General features: G+C 32.7%; 7 protein-coding genes across 7 annotated transcripts, besides 3 other annotated features; 3 read left to right on the forward strand and 4 right to left on the reverse strand.

Moving 5' to 3' along the window:
• Positions 1-125: 125 nt before the first annotated feature.
• On the reverse strand, positions 126-2,132 carry TVAGG3_0961100 (transketolase 1-related family; the record flags this gene model as incomplete). Its single annotated transcript, XM_001326902.1, has 1 exon — positions 126-2,132. The coding sequence occupies one exon, from the start codon at positions 2,130-2,132 to the stop codon at positions 126-128; it is 2,007 nt and encodes a 668-aa protein (XP_001326937.1).
• Positions 2,133-2,652: 520 nt separating this feature from the next.
• On the reverse strand, positions 2,653-3,248 carry TVAGG3_0961110 (small Rab GTPase RabC7; the record flags this gene model as incomplete). Its single annotated transcript, XM_001326901.1, has 1 exon — positions 2,688-3,245. One exon carries the CDS (start codon positions 3,243-3,245, stop codon positions 2,688-2,690), a length of 558 nt encoding a protein of 185 aa, XP_001326936.1.
• A 671-nt stretch (positions 3,249-3,919) lies between these two features.
• TVAGG3_0961120 (uncharacterized protein) lies at positions 3,920-4,755 on the forward strand (the record flags this gene model as incomplete). The annotated part of the gene is made up of 1 exon (XM_001326900.1): positions 3,920-4,657. One exon carries the CDS (start codon positions 3,920-3,922, stop codon positions 4,655-4,657), a length of 738 nt encoding a protein of 245 aa, XP_001326935.1.
• A 22-nt stretch (positions 4,756-4,777) lies between these two features.
• Positions 4,778-5,518, reverse strand: TVAGG3_0961130 (uncharacterized protein; the record flags this gene model as incomplete). Its single annotated transcript, XM_001326899.1, has 1 exon — positions 4,778-5,518. The coding sequence occupies one exon, from the start codon at positions 5,516-5,518 to the stop codon at positions 4,778-4,780; it is 741 nt and encodes a 246-aa protein (XP_001326934.1).
• Positions 5,519-6,380: 862 nt separating this feature from the next.
• Positions 6,381-6,520: a mobile genetic element.
• A 232-nt stretch (positions 6,521-6,752) lies between these two features.
• Positions 6,753-7,707: a mobile genetic element.
• A 139-nt stretch (positions 7,708-7,846) lies between these two features.
• TVAGG3_0961160 (uncharacterized protein) lies at positions 7,847-8,813 on the forward strand (the record flags this gene model as incomplete). The annotated part of the gene is made up of 1 exon (XM_001326898.1): positions 8,191-8,730. One exon carries the CDS (start codon positions 8,191-8,193, stop codon positions 8,728-8,730), a length of 540 nt encoding a protein of 179 aa, XP_001326933.1.
• Positions 8,814-9,140: 327 nt separating this feature from the next.
• Positions 9,141-11,282, forward strand: TVAGG3_0961170 (intracellular protein transport; the record flags this gene model as incomplete). The annotated part of the gene is made up of 1 exon (XM_001326897.1): positions 9,163-11,250. One exon carries the CDS (start codon positions 9,163-9,165, stop codon positions 11,248-11,250), a length of 2,088 nt encoding a protein of 695 aa, XP_001326932.1.
• Positions 11,283-11,797: 515 nt separating this feature from the next.
• On the reverse strand, positions 11,798-13,671 carry TVAGG3_0961180 (SEC24-related protein family; the record flags this gene model as incomplete). The annotated part of the gene is made up of 1 exon (XM_001326896.2): positions 11,798-13,651. One exon carries the CDS (start codon positions 13,649-13,651, stop codon positions 11,798-11,800), a length of 1,854 nt encoding a protein of 617 aa, XP_001326931.1.
• A 490-nt stretch (positions 13,672-14,161) lies between these two features.
• Positions 14,162-14,608: part of a mobile genetic element that runs on past the window's edge.

Consider the following 14,608-nt stretch of genomic DNA (forward strand, 5'->3'; position numbering starts at 1 on the left):
AACAAATCCTTTTATCGTGGCATTTTAGATCATTGAAGTACGAAAATTACTGTACAATATCAATAAAATATTCAAAATTATTCTTATTATAACTTTTTAGTTAAAACTTATTTTAAAGAATTATATTAAAATGTAGGGCGAGGAGATAAATCAGGTATTGGCTTGTCTTTGAAGTAGTCAAGTACTTTCTTTGCACGTTCTGCACATTTCTCTGGTGTCAAGTTGAATAATTCGTACATTTTTTCGCCAGAAGCTGAGCAACCAAATGAATCGACACCAAAGTGGAAATGAGAGTATCTTTCCCAGCCAAGTCTTACTCCTGCTTCGATAGATATTGTTGGAACATTTCCTGGCAAAACTTTGCGCTTGTATTCATCAGGCTGCTCTTCAAAGACTTGTGTACTTGGCATTGAGACGATTCTTGTTTCTACATCAAGAAGTTCACTTGTCTTTAATGCAAGATAAACTTCAGTTCCTGTAGCAACAAATATCAATTTTGGATTTGGAGAATCCTTGATAATGTATGCTCCATGGAGAGCACCATCGAAAGAGGATCCTGGAACAGGAGGTGCATTTTGTCTTGACAAAGCAAGCATGATTGGTCCTTTTCTCTCTGCGAGACCCAAAGAATAGCAAGCAGATGTCTCAAGATAATCGCATGGTCTAAACAAAGTAATATGTGGAAGTGATCTAAGCATTGCGAAGTTCTCGATGTTCTGATGTGTTGCTCCATCTTGGCCAAGACCAATAGAATCATGTGTCAAGATGTGAATTTGCTTCAATCTGTCAATAGCAGCAACTCTCATTGCTCCAAAAGCATATTGATAGAAAACCAAAAATGTTGCTGTGAATGGAATGAGACCGGGCAATCTATAATATGAAATACCGCTTGCAATGCACTGCATAGCATGCTCTCTGATTCCGTATTCAATCATTCTTCCTTCTCTGCAGCCTTTCTGGAAATCTTTTTCTCCTTTGAGTGCTGTGCAAACACTTGGTGTCAAATCACCACTTCCTCCAATTAATCCTGGAAGATGATCTTTAAGAATGTTAAGAATTCTTCCTGAAGAAACTCTTGTTGCGATGACATCATTGATATTGCTTGTAGGCATAAACTTCTTGAATTCTTCAATTGTATAATGTGGATTTATGATTTTCTGGAGCTCTTCGTATTCTTTTGGATACTGGTTTTTGTATTCAGCAAACATTTTGTTCCATTGTTCAACTTTTTGTTGAGTTCTTTCACGAATTTGCTTATAGTAATCGTAAACTTCTTGTGGAACGAAGAATGTTGCATTTGGATCAGCACCAAGGTTTTGCTTGAGCTTCTTGATCTCTTCATCATTGAATGGAGTTCCATGAATCTTTGTTGTGTTTGCATCATCAGAGCCGTAGCCAATTGTAGTGTTTAACTTAATAAGAACTGGATATCCTTTGATTTCTATTGCTTGTTTGATGGCATTTTCGATTTCCTTCAAATCTGTGTTTCCGTTTTTGACTTCAAGAACTTTCCAACCATAAGCTTCGTATCTCTTCATTACATCCTCAGTGAATGCAATATCAGTTGTTCCATTAATTGTTATGTTATTTGAGTCATAAATGCAAACTAAGTTATCAAGACGCTGATGACCAATCCATGAAGCGCTCTCTGCCTGTGGTCCTTCCATCATTTCGCCATCTGATATAACTGCAAAGACCTTGTGATTGAAAATAGGGAAGTTGGGACGATTAAATCTTGCTTCAAGATGTGCTTCAGCACAACCCATACCAGCTGCATAGCCAACTGATAAGCCTAATGGTCCTGTGGTGACTTCAATATCTTCTGTGATTGATGCTTCTGGAGAACCTGGTGTTAAAGAGCCATACCTTCTGAATTGTTTGAGATCTTCCATTTTGAGGTTTCCTGTATATAAATGCAAAATTGCATATAATATTGTTGATGCATGTCCTGGTCCTAAAAGAAACCTATCTCTGTTTATCCACTTTTTGTCAAAATTAATGAATTTTGAGAATAAAATATGAAGTGCTGGAGCTAAACCTAATGCACTTCCTGGATGTCCAGATCTAGCATTATGAATCATATCTGATACAAGACATCTCAATGTCTTGACACAAAGTTCGTCAATTTCCATTGCCAAAAAAGAAAAAAACTAAAGATCGTCCCGATAGAATTTAATTCAAAATTTGAAAGGATATTTTTTATATTAAAATTTCAGAAGGTGGTTTCTACTGTCGACATTATTTCGCTATATTTTGGCCTGATATGCTATTTGCGATGCAAGAAATTAAATATATTGCAAAAATTAAAATGTCACTTCTGATTGCTTGAATTTGGAGCATGACAATAAAATCCAGTCCATAATAGTTTAATGGGAAGTCTTTATGCAGCGGTTTGTTATGAAGATTTTATGCCGCAGTTAGAAAAAAAAATTAATTAATATCTCTTCAATTATATTAAGTTAGTAATGTTTTGGAAGCTCTATGCGCAGTGATAATCGAATTCCAAAATTGGTCAGTTCTACCATTGAAATAAGAACAAATTATTCAAACGTTGTCATTAACTTCGATAGCGAAAACAAATTGACAATAAATATACTTCGTTCTTTCAAAAACATAAGAGTTATAAGTAAAAGCATTAATATTATAACGTGACAGATTTTAATCAACAAAAAATATGAATTTTAAGGTTAGCAGCATCCTCCAGATTCTTTAGGCTTTGCAGGTTCCAATGGTGGAGGACTGTATACAGATTCTATCTGGCCATGTGATGCAATTTTATAAAATAGCTCTGAGATACTTTCACCTGTTTTGGCAGATGTTTCAGTGTAAAATATAGCTCCGTGTTTCATGGCAAAATCGTTGGCTGCTTCAAATGCAACTTTTCTTTCATCGATTAAGTCTTTTTTGTTTCCAACTACAACTAATTTTAGTGTGTATGATGCTTTTTCTGTAAGTTCCATCGCCCATTGTTCTAATCCGTTGAATGAAGTTGGGTTTGTCAAATCAAAACAGAGAATTGCAACAGAAGCAGATCTATAGTACATTGGTGCTAACGCTCTAAACTTCTCCTGGCCTGCTGTATCCCATATTTGAAGTGAAACATTGCCATGTTCAGTTTGAATTATGCAGTTTTGAAATGCAGCTCCTATTGTTGCTGGATTATTATCTGTATAAGTGCCGGATGTAAGCCTTTTAACAAGGCATGTCTTTCCTACTTGTGTGTCTCCTACTAATACGATTTTCATTTTGAATAAAACTGACAAAATTCTAAAATCTTTATAAATCTTGGGATTAAAAGGTTTTGAAAAAAATATCGCCTCGGTATATCATCTTGATTTTTGAAAGAGAGTAGTGTTATCTTACGAGAAAGAAGGGTTAATATGAAGAAATTGGATTTAATATATGCATTTGATTTGCGATTTATATATATTTCTTATTGAATATTTGAATATTTATCAATATTATGTAGTAATTGCAATATGAAGTATATTCTTCCATTGATTGAAAATCATATGATAAATTTACATACAACATGAAAATATGAAAATGCAGTCATTATTATGAAATGTATATGCCTTTTGGTAAATTCAATTTCAGTAAACTTTCATAATTTCAAAGATAACCGAGGAAATTTAGTGTTCAATCCAAAAATAGATTAATATTAGAAGAGAGAATATGCATTGTATTTGAATGCATTGAATATTGTAATAATATCGATTCAAATTATTTTAAATATTTACTAACATTAGATTTCTCGAAGCCTTAATATATTTAAATGAGAGTATTTCGTTACAGTACCTGCTTGGATAACTTTGATCATTGGTAATACTTCGATAAATCTGGTTTCTTTGCTCTAAAAAATTATTAACCTTATTATTTCAATTCTTCGAAATTTTCAACGAATTTTTTTCAGAAAAAAATGTTTGCAAGCGGATATAGGCCATATACACCGGGCTCGAAAAATATATACTCTAATAGAGCAGGAGATGGTGCCCTTAAACTAGCTGATGAAATTGGCGTGCTAAAAAGAGAAAAACAAAATTTAATACAAGAGAAAAGTTTATTAAAAGCAAAAATTGCAAGACTCACAACTAGAGCCAAAAAGCCTCAGAGTTTTGCTACTAATTCAGCTGTTCAAAATTCATTAGAGCGCGAGTTACATCAAATTGAACAAATGACTGCAAATTATAGATCTGAAATTGCACTCATTAAACAGTCCGATCGAGCCGCAATAATAGATGAGCTTCAAGAAGAGTGCTTAATGTTACATATGGAATTAATTCGAATGAGAAGTAAAAAATCGGAGGCAGAAAAAGAAAATAAAGATCTCCAGCAACTGTTACAAGAAAAACAGAGTGAATTTTCACGAGAAGTCCTTTCCAAACAGAAAAAAGAAATCAAATCTTTACAAAAGGAAATTGCACTACAACAATCTCGTAATGAGATTATTGCAGAGAAGGTTCAAAAGCGTGAAAATGCAAAAGATCAACCAGATGAACGAGTTAGAGTAATTTCATCTACAATTAGCGATTTGGACCAAAAAATAAAGAACGAAGAAGATGAAACAGAAAAGAGCAAGCAAGAAATAAAGAGAATCCAAGAAGAACAAGGAGCTCGAATCAAATTACTCGAAGATCGCTTGAAATCTCTCAATTAGGAATAACCACTTTGTTTGTATTTGTTTTTAAAATTCTTATTTTTTAAAACACCTTATAAAATTGTTATTTGATTATGATTTAAAATAATGAAGTTATTAAACACTATATAAATAATGTTTTTACTTGAGAAGGTTGATCTCGTTTGAACGAACTACACTGCCACCCCATTCAATGAGTGTGAAGCCCTTGCGCTCAAGGTGTGGAATTGTTTGTGTTGGTTTAAGCTTGTCCTCTGGCTCGGCCTTCTTGATTGCCATGAAGACACAGATGATTGTGTCTGGCTCAACAGATGTAATAAGTGGAACACTGTGGCAATAGTTTCCTAACTGGAATGATACAAATGAATCACCAAGTCTGTTGAGAGTTGGGAGCCAGTATGTGATAAAATCGAATTTCTCACGGTCGTTTAAGTTGAATGCTGTTAATACTTTCTCAAGGAATTGTCTTCCTTGGCCCTTCTTGACAAAGAAGCCCTCTTTGAATTGCATCTTCATGTCAGTGTATGCTTCCCAGAACAAGTATGGGACAACTTTGTTCTTGTAAATGATGTCACCATTTGGCTTTGCTGTAACATTCCACATTGTTCCCTGTGTGAACTCTGGGACTGTTGCTGTAAATTGATCCTTATTTAGCATAACACCAACTGTAAGGTCAGTTGTCTTTGTTGGATACAAGTAGATAGCTGGCTTTTTTGCAACAAACATGTGTTGCAAAGGTGAACCTGCTTTCCAATTTTTCTCAGCTACTGGGACCCTAACGACTCTATGACCACCATGTTTGTCTGCAATGATTTTTGTGGTATATCTAGGATATCGAGATACGCGCTCTCTTGCTTCTGCTAATGCAAGGAAACAGAACATCTTGAAAAATGATATGCATTCCTTTGAAAATTTTTTTATAGAAAAATTTTATCTGCCTGACGATCTGACAAAAAACAAAGATTTGTTGGAATGATGAACACTAATTATTTCATCAAGAATCATGTTCATCTGACAATTTGTCTGAACGATATGAATCAACCAAGTGTTTTTTAGAATTTTGAGAAACTTCAATTAATTTGTCACTTTGACAGATAGCAGATCAATTTTGAATACTTTTGAAAATTCTAAAAAAAACAAATATGTTTATTATTTTCCTGCAAATAACAAAAAAATCATTCATGTTACAATTTCTCTAGGGTTGCTAAATTTTTTCCATGTTTAAATCTTGGAGGATCTTAAGATAATAAAAGTGACACAAGGGGAAAAAACACAAAATAATATGATGAAACGATTCAAAGTATCTATATGATATCTAAGTATAAATAAAGCTATATGTATTCTAATTTTCAGAATTTAGCAAAAAAATTATTTAAATTTAATCAAATAAACTTTGTATTGGTTTAAAATGAATAATATTAGAATGGTAACTGAATGAATCATATTTTAGCTAAATGGTTAAGGTGAGTCTTTCGTTGATAAAATTGGAATAACTTTTGTATTGTGAACTATCGTTACCCTTCAAAGGTATCTTGTAGTATCATGTCTATAGAGTAATATTTCAAAAAATCAAAAAATCTTTCAAGATCTTCCAAGATCCTCCATGATCATCAAAATCTTGAAAAAAAGTTTTTTTGAATGGTTTATACCACAAAAGTCAATGGTTTACATAAGATCTTTAGGGGTGTGAATTGAGCCCCAAGGAGAATGTGACAACACATTCAAAATCATCCAAAATATTTAAGGGTGCCCTATAGACGATAGACCACCCTCAGAAAAGCACTTTTAAGGTTATTATATTGAGAACTCGAATCCGGATAATCCATTCATTCGAGTTCTAATAAGGTTAATTTTGTGATGTTTACATTATCGTTATAGGGCACCCTTAAGATATGATATTTTATCAAATATATGCTCCTCATTAATAATAATAATGGTTTGCTTGGTATTTATACCTGTTTTAAAAATCCAAAACTCGAATTTCGGATGATCTTTGGGGTTTTTTCGAATTTGGATGATCCAAAAAAGATCATCCAAATTAGCAACCCTAATTTCTCTTAAAAATAGAACAATTGAAAATGAAATTCAAATTATCATAATTACAAAATAGAGAAAAGAGAAAGGGACAGACTAGCCCATTGTCACTTTTTAATTTAGCAAATGAACGCTTATGGAGTGGAGTTTTTGGGTAAATCTGATTTGCTTATAAATGAAATAAAATCAAAAGAAACCATATTGGCATTATATTATGCAAAAATAAATGATCTTACTTAGTACTTTTAAAGTTAATTTCAGAAAAAATTTGACACAATGGTATGCGGCACATACAAGTGGTGTACAACCAAAATATAAGTTAGTTTAAACATATATTGCTATATCTCATGATCTTACTTAGTACTTTTAAAGTTAATTTCAGAAAAAATTTGACACAATGGTATCCGGCACATACAAGTGGTGTACAACCAAAATATAAGTTAGTTTAAACATATATTGCTATATCTCATGATCTTACTTAGTACTTTTAAAGTTAATTTCAGAAAAAATTTGACACAATGGTATCCGGCACATACAAGTGGTGTACAACCAAATCTTCGACTCGATGAACTTGTAATCGAGTTATATTCCAGTGTTGTTCCTTCATTCCTGATTAAGTTGCAAATTAAAGGTCTGGATTCAGAGAGAAGTGTTAAAGTTATCAAAAAAGTCACAAGAGATTTCGAAGAAATGACACAATTTAAAAAAGTCGAATGCATCAGTATGCTTGAAGCTGTTCAGAAAGGTCTGAAAAATGATACACTTGATCCCAACATTGTTTACTCAACATTAAAAATATTATTGCAAAGAAAACATTTGATTTAATAAACATTTAATTTATTATAATTAATTTTTTATTACAGTATAGTAAAAAATGCTATAAATAAATTATTATATTTTATTAAAATGTGACTTTTAATAGTAAGTGAATAAAATAAATCAGGAATTGGGAAAGAAATAAGGTTAATTAAAAATAATGAAAATTACAAGTTTAAGGTTAATGAAAAAGTGACAATGAGCGAGTTTGTCCCCCACTCATAGAGAAAATTATTCAAAAATAATTAGATAAATTAAAATATCAAATAACTTTTTTCTTCATCGATTCGGGTATAAGATACCTGAAAAATATGATAATTTTTTTTAGGACAGGCTGTTATACTTCTGATTAGACTAACTTGATTAATAAGTATTCTAAATTTGTATAATTTTCGATTCTTAGCATATAATTAATTAACAGAGATCTTTTATCATTATAATGTTAAAATTTTTTGTTAGAATTTCCAGTAATTGAAAGAATAGTATATGCACCATAAATCATTCTTATTTAATTAGAATAGGAATGAATAAACATAATCAGTTACCTATTCAGAGTTTTAACATGTAGCCTGTGCATGATTCCGGATGTGACAAAACTTTCAAATGATAAAAGCTGAAATGGAACTCTAAACATTCGGGTGGATAAAATAATTTTTTTACATTGAGCATTTTTGGCACTTTTTTTCGTTAGTAAAGAGTTTATTATGTTATGCAGGAATGAAGAGTCATATTTTGATATGCAAGAACGCCAGCAGCATCACAAACTTCATATCGAACGACTTGCCCACTTAAAACCAGTAGTTACTTCTGCTCCGCCAATTAGAAATGGAAGATTAATTAGAAAAGAAATGGTTTGTAGAAAGCAAATAGCAGAACAGCGTAAACAAGATGCTGAAAATCTTAATTTTATCAAGAGTTTTCATTTGCGTCAAGAGACGTTAAGAATGAAAAATTGGAGAAATGATGAAAATTACAACAGCACACCTTATTCTGCTCGAATATTATCTCCGGTATCTACAACATCAACTTTTAGACAAAGTATAACACCACGACAACAATTTTCAATTTCAGAACCTCCAATGCCTAAAATTTCACCGCAAAAATCATATAGACGTACATCTAAAAAGAAAGGTGGTGATGATATTGATAAATTTATTATTGACCTCGAAAAGCAAATTAAGGCGAATGAACTGAATAAAATTGCAAATAAGTCACCAAGAAATAGAAATAATACACCAAAATAAAATCCAAATTCCAAATAACCAGATATTTGGTACAATAACTTTGAATTTTGGTTAGTTAAAGTATTCACACATTATCATTGGTTATACCATGACAATTACATTCAGTTTTATTATATGTTTGTTATTTATTTTATATTAAAATTTTTGTTTATTGTTTTAGAACTTATAACTTAAAACTCTTTTGACTTCTTTTGATTTACATGAAGCTACTTTGTATATAATTGTTATTTAATTATTAATTGTTCCATCATATTGAAAATTTCGCTAATTCACTTAAGAATAAATGCGAATGTATCAAAAATGGCATATCTTACCACTGCTTATTGATTTAATGATAATTAAAGAAGAAATTAAATATCCAAGATTGACAAAAAAAATCAAAATTCCTGACATGTCAAAATCAAATATTTTTTTGTCAAAAATCGGAATTTCATGTCTATGGAGAGTGTTTCTAATGTACCAACCGCAAAAGTAGAGATCCAACATGATGAAAAAATTGTATCTCAGCGTGAATCTATTCTTGAAAACCTAAAATCAGACGATGATAAGAAAATCGAATTAGGCTTGAAAACTCTTTTAGCATATATGTCAAAAGGCGATGTAATCCAAGAGGCAGCACCTTATGTCATAATAGCTCTTTCGAATAAAGATCCCGATATCAGACATCTTGCAGCCATTGTAGCAGTAATGATTCAAGAGAGTAATTCTGAAATATTATTACTTTCTGTAGGTGCTTTCCTAAAATCTGTATTTCAAGAACCACAAAGTCGCACATTATCACTCAAAGCTTTCACTTCTTTAGATATTCCAGACTTACAAGAAATCACAATGGAGCATTTAATGTCATGCTATACAGATATGTTCCCATATGTACGTCGTGAAGTCGCTATTGCTTGTACTAAAAAATTTAACGGCGAAAACAAAGAGCAAATACTTCAAATCATCGAAAAACTCTTAAACGATCAATCCTCACTTGTTATCAGTGCCGCAATTTACGCGTTATCCCAAGTAGCTCCAGATGATGATTCAATTTTCCACAAATACTACAGACAGCTTCTTACAATTATGGAGAAACTCGATCCATGGGCCCAAACAATACTTCTTCGCATGCTTATTCACTACGTTCATCGTAATTTCAAACGACCAGAAATATCAGACAAAATTGATGACTGGGACAGCATTTCCGATGCTATTGATCCTGATCTAGAGCTACTATTCACTCATGTACAGCCCCTACTTTACTCAATTACCCCTTCTGTCAGTTTAACAGCTTCAATTCTTTATTTTTATTGCGCACCATCAATGAAAAGGCAGTTATTCGTTAAACCATTGATCAGATTACTCTACGGAGATGACAGTGTCCAAATCATAGCCTTGTCAGTCATTGCCGCAATCACTTTGGAAGAACCTGAATTGTTTGTTCCTCAAATTCGTCACTTTTTCATTTTAGAAAATGACATCAAAGATATCAAACTTCTGAAGCTTCGTGTCATCTCACAACTTGCCAGACAAATGAACTTTACTTCTATTGTCGATGAGTTGACTTTCAATGTCAATTCAAACGATGAAGAAATTGGCAAAACCGCTGTTTTTTCAATAGGCAGAGCGATTTCTTTGGCCACTCCGATCACTTACAGTACATTGAATCCTCTGATCAAACTATTGACAAACAGTCGACAGTACATTGTTACGACAGCTGTCCACTGCTTATGCATCCTATTGTCACCGCTACCTAAACGCGATGAAGACAAAAACAAAGCGGAAATCGATCCTTTGTTCGGAGATTTAAGTGATGAAATGATGACAGATGATGAATACATTTCTATCGTCAAACGACTTTTGACATTTTTCGGAAAAATAACAGATGAAGAAGCCAAGAGTGCCATGATATCATTTATTGGATCCAAATGTCGTTTGATACCTGATTACGCACATGAAGTATTGAGACAAATTGCAATAACATTTTTGCAACAAAAGAAATCAGTTAAATTACAAAGTATTTTTTTGGCTGCAAGAGTTTATTGTGTAAAACCAAAAGAAGCAGGAGATTTAGTTCGATTCGTGTTCAGCCAGGCAATGTATGACACTGATATTGAAGTAAGAGACAGAGTTAGATTATGCCATGCATTGATTTCAGCACAAACAGATCAGAAATCAATTCAAAATGTCAGAAAGAATTTTGACAAATTTTTGTTTGCTCCGAAACCTGATGTTTCATGGGATGACAAGTCTCTGAAGAGCTCTGAAGTAGAGATAGGACAGATATACCAGTTGTTTGAGCTAAAGAATGCTTCAAGAATGGTTAAGTGGACTGATAAAGAAACTCCTTCTTCTGTTAGAGATTTTCACGAAAATGAATTCAATGAAATTTCTTCAACAAAACAAGATGAGAAATTTGATGATGAATCAATTGAAGAATTCCTTGGTGTCAGTCATAATAATGATAATCAAAATCATAATGATGATAATGATGCATCAATTTTTGGTGCGGATGAAATCAGTAATGATTATTTTGAATAGAAAAAAATATACCAAATAGTTTTTATATAAATTGTCATTTTAATTTATCTTTATTACCTTATTTTTATATCCATTTGAATGTATTATCGAACTATTCGCAATGTAAAAACGAAATATAGTTAAAAGTTATTGAATGAATCCATCTTTGATAAATTTTCTTAGATTGCTGACAATGATAAAAACCAAAACTTAGAATATGATTTTCTTTATCTTCAAAATTAGTTAGTATTTAAAACCGAATTCATTTGGTGAGCAGAGGATTAAGATTACACTGGAAAACAGCCATAATTATTCCTGAACTAAAGAAAGAATATACTAATTGTTGTAGTATAAGAAAACCACACCAATAACGTTCACTTTTGTTCATATGACTTTAAAATTGACTTTAAACAGACGAATAGAAAATCATGTCATAAGGGTAAAAGTTCACCCTTTAAACATTCCTTTTTGTGCTATAAATGTTATGAAGTTCATTAAATCTATTTTATTTAAAGAATACAAATTTATTTTCAAAAATTTATAAAATACAAAAAGATAATATTATAAATTATCCGCGAAGGGAATTCATCATTGTGTAAGTGTATGAAATGAGTGGGTGTTGAGGGTTGATTTGTGGACATATCACTGCAACTCTTGCAGAGCCAACCTTTGACCAAATTTCCTTGAAAATCACTGAATCAGAGTTCTGAGTTTCCTCCAAAACCAAATTCGCTGTTTGTGCGTCATCAGCGAAAATAAACGCTTTCAAAGAACTCAGTTTCACAAGTAAAACAGTTCCAGGACTTGGCCTTGCATCGCAAAGCATTGTCACATCGCTAGCACCTGTTTCTCTGTTCAGTAACCATGTTTCCGGACTCAAGAAACCAACGATTTCTTCAACAGAATGTCCGAAAATAAACGCGCTATTTACATCATCCAAAAACTTTGGAGCAACAGCAATCAACTGTCTGATTCTGTATCTCCTGACATTGAGCTGTCTATCGATATCTACCTTGTTCATCAAGAACTTGCTTCCGAACTCGAAAAAGTTCTGTTTTCTACTTTGAGAACCTTCAATTCTTGTCATTGATATGGATTTGGAGACTGTTCCTGCGAGTAAGACATCGAAATTGATTGTGTTGAAGACATCAGTTGTGTTGTTACGCGTTGAAAGTCTTAAGTTCATAACTCTCGCGTATCTTCTTAAATTTGTGTCTCTAAACCTTGCAACGGCTTGGATATCGATTGTTTGGGGTAGATAGGCCGTGTTGTAATCGATTTCTACGAAGATTGTGTCTCCTGTACAAACAATTGGCTGTTCGTAAGAAGAATCACCAGATCTGATGCCAGAACCATGGATATCTACGATTTTCAAGCATGAAGGGAGCTTTATTAGTAAACTTAGACTGATCATGTGGCTTTGGTTCAATCTACTGATGAAATCAAATGGCAATTGATCAGATTCTGGTCGTTTGTAGAATCTGAAGAACCCGGATAGCATGGATGTGTAATAGAATATAGGGGAGAAGTCATTGGTGCCACGGATTGGTTCTATTGCCAAAATATCAGATGTATCCGCATTTTGTATTGTTCTGTTGGCCATTACGCGGAATTCTTCAACAGAATTCATCTTTGTCTCTGAACAAAGGATTAGAGGGTTGTATGTCTCTTCTGGAGTGCATTCATGTAAATAATTTAATATTTCAACAAGACTGTGACGAACTGGGGCTGGTTTTAGCGTCCTGAGGTACTCAAAGTATTGCGTAAGTATTTCCTTGTCTTCCCTGAGATCAAATAAGATGCTGTCTGAATCTGCGATATCTGTCATTTCTAAATCGACGTGGAGCGAAACAGAGAACTTGTTTTCCTCGTGGTTGATTGTGGGAGTGAGTAATCCGTTGTTATAAACGAAAATTGTGGCGTATCCACCATCAAAATTTATGAAATAGTTGTAGAGTTGATTTAGAATTTCCAAATAGAGATTATCTGCATATGTTGACTCACTAAGCTCTATAACTACCATATAAATTGTATTTATATAAGCAACTGGGTGAAGTTTCTTTGGATGTTGTGTTGGATATGGGAATCTGCAGTCGTAAACATTTTCTTTTTTCTGCTCTTCAAATACCATTCTACTTTGATCTAATTTCGGATCTCTTTGACAAAAGTTACATTTATATGAACCATTATCCATATATTGGCAAAATGGGTTAGCAAATGCTTGACAATTTCTGCATCTACCAACCGCTTGTATTGGTGCGGGGATTTGAACTGGAGATGTTGCTGGAGGAATTGGAGTAATTGCTAAAAACATCGGGCATTTCAATTCAGAATGAAGAGCTTTACTATGAGGCAAAAAGGAATATGAGCATTTAATAAATGGACCCTGATCTGGTCGGCTAGGCTCAAATGGATAGCTCATATAAAAAGTATTTCACTGATAAAAAATTGATTCAAAAAATAATCCGCCCAATATTGAAAAATTGTATGAATTGTATTGTTTACACGGAACGTTGGTAGAAAATTTATGATTTCAAAAATCTCGGAGTTGTAAGAAAAAAATTTATTGCCAGCTTATGAAAAACCTTCAAGTAATAAGTAGTCGATTGATATTAGCATCACATTATAATATCGAACCTTGTTACCCACTTGCAACATAACGCCTTAGTTTCCAACTTTGCTAATCCAAAATGCGCATAATCTGCATAGTCGGTACCTTCCATTTTTATATTAAAAAGTATGCTACAGTATGTGAAAAGTTAGACATTTTGATCTCAAAATAAAAAATCAGAGGATTTTAGATTCTTTCGATTTGCGATTCAAAGCGATAAAAAGTGTTAAAGCGCTTATTAATATCAATGTTGTTATACATCTCTCAATTTTTGGCTTAAAATATCTGATTGCAAAATGATAACTTTTTCCACAATCTATTGAGTGCGGGACAAATTTGCCAGGTGTCACTTTTTCAATAACCTTAAATTACGCTTTTCTAATTTTTAAAAAAATAACCTTAAATTATATTTGAAGAAATTATGTCTATGATATATGTTTTATGCTAGAATCTTGGAGTTTTCATGCACTACACAAGAGCTCCAAGGTTCCAAGAGTGAATGCTCAATAGCAATTATAGAGATGTACCTTTTCAAAATGACTTTTACTGATTAAATTTAATCAATAGAAGACATTTTGAAAAGGTACCTCTACAATTAGATATACAAGAGATTCAAAGCTTCATTTCAGATAGATTTGAAACTTTGAAACTCTTGGTAGATTTTGAGTGAATGCTGACAATCATCTTTGAGAAGGTTTTCTTAAAGAAAACCTTCTCAAAGAGGTTTCTCAGGAGCACTGAGGCTCCCTTTCGTAATGATTGGGAGCC

The sequence above is a fragment of the Trichomonas vaginalis genome, chromosome I (assembly GCF_026262505.1).
Source record: "Trichomonas vaginalis G3 chromosome I, whole genome shotgun sequence".
Classification (NCBI taxonomy): domain Eukaryota; phylum Parabasalia; order Trichomonadida; family Trichomonadidae; genus Trichomonas; species Trichomonas vaginalis.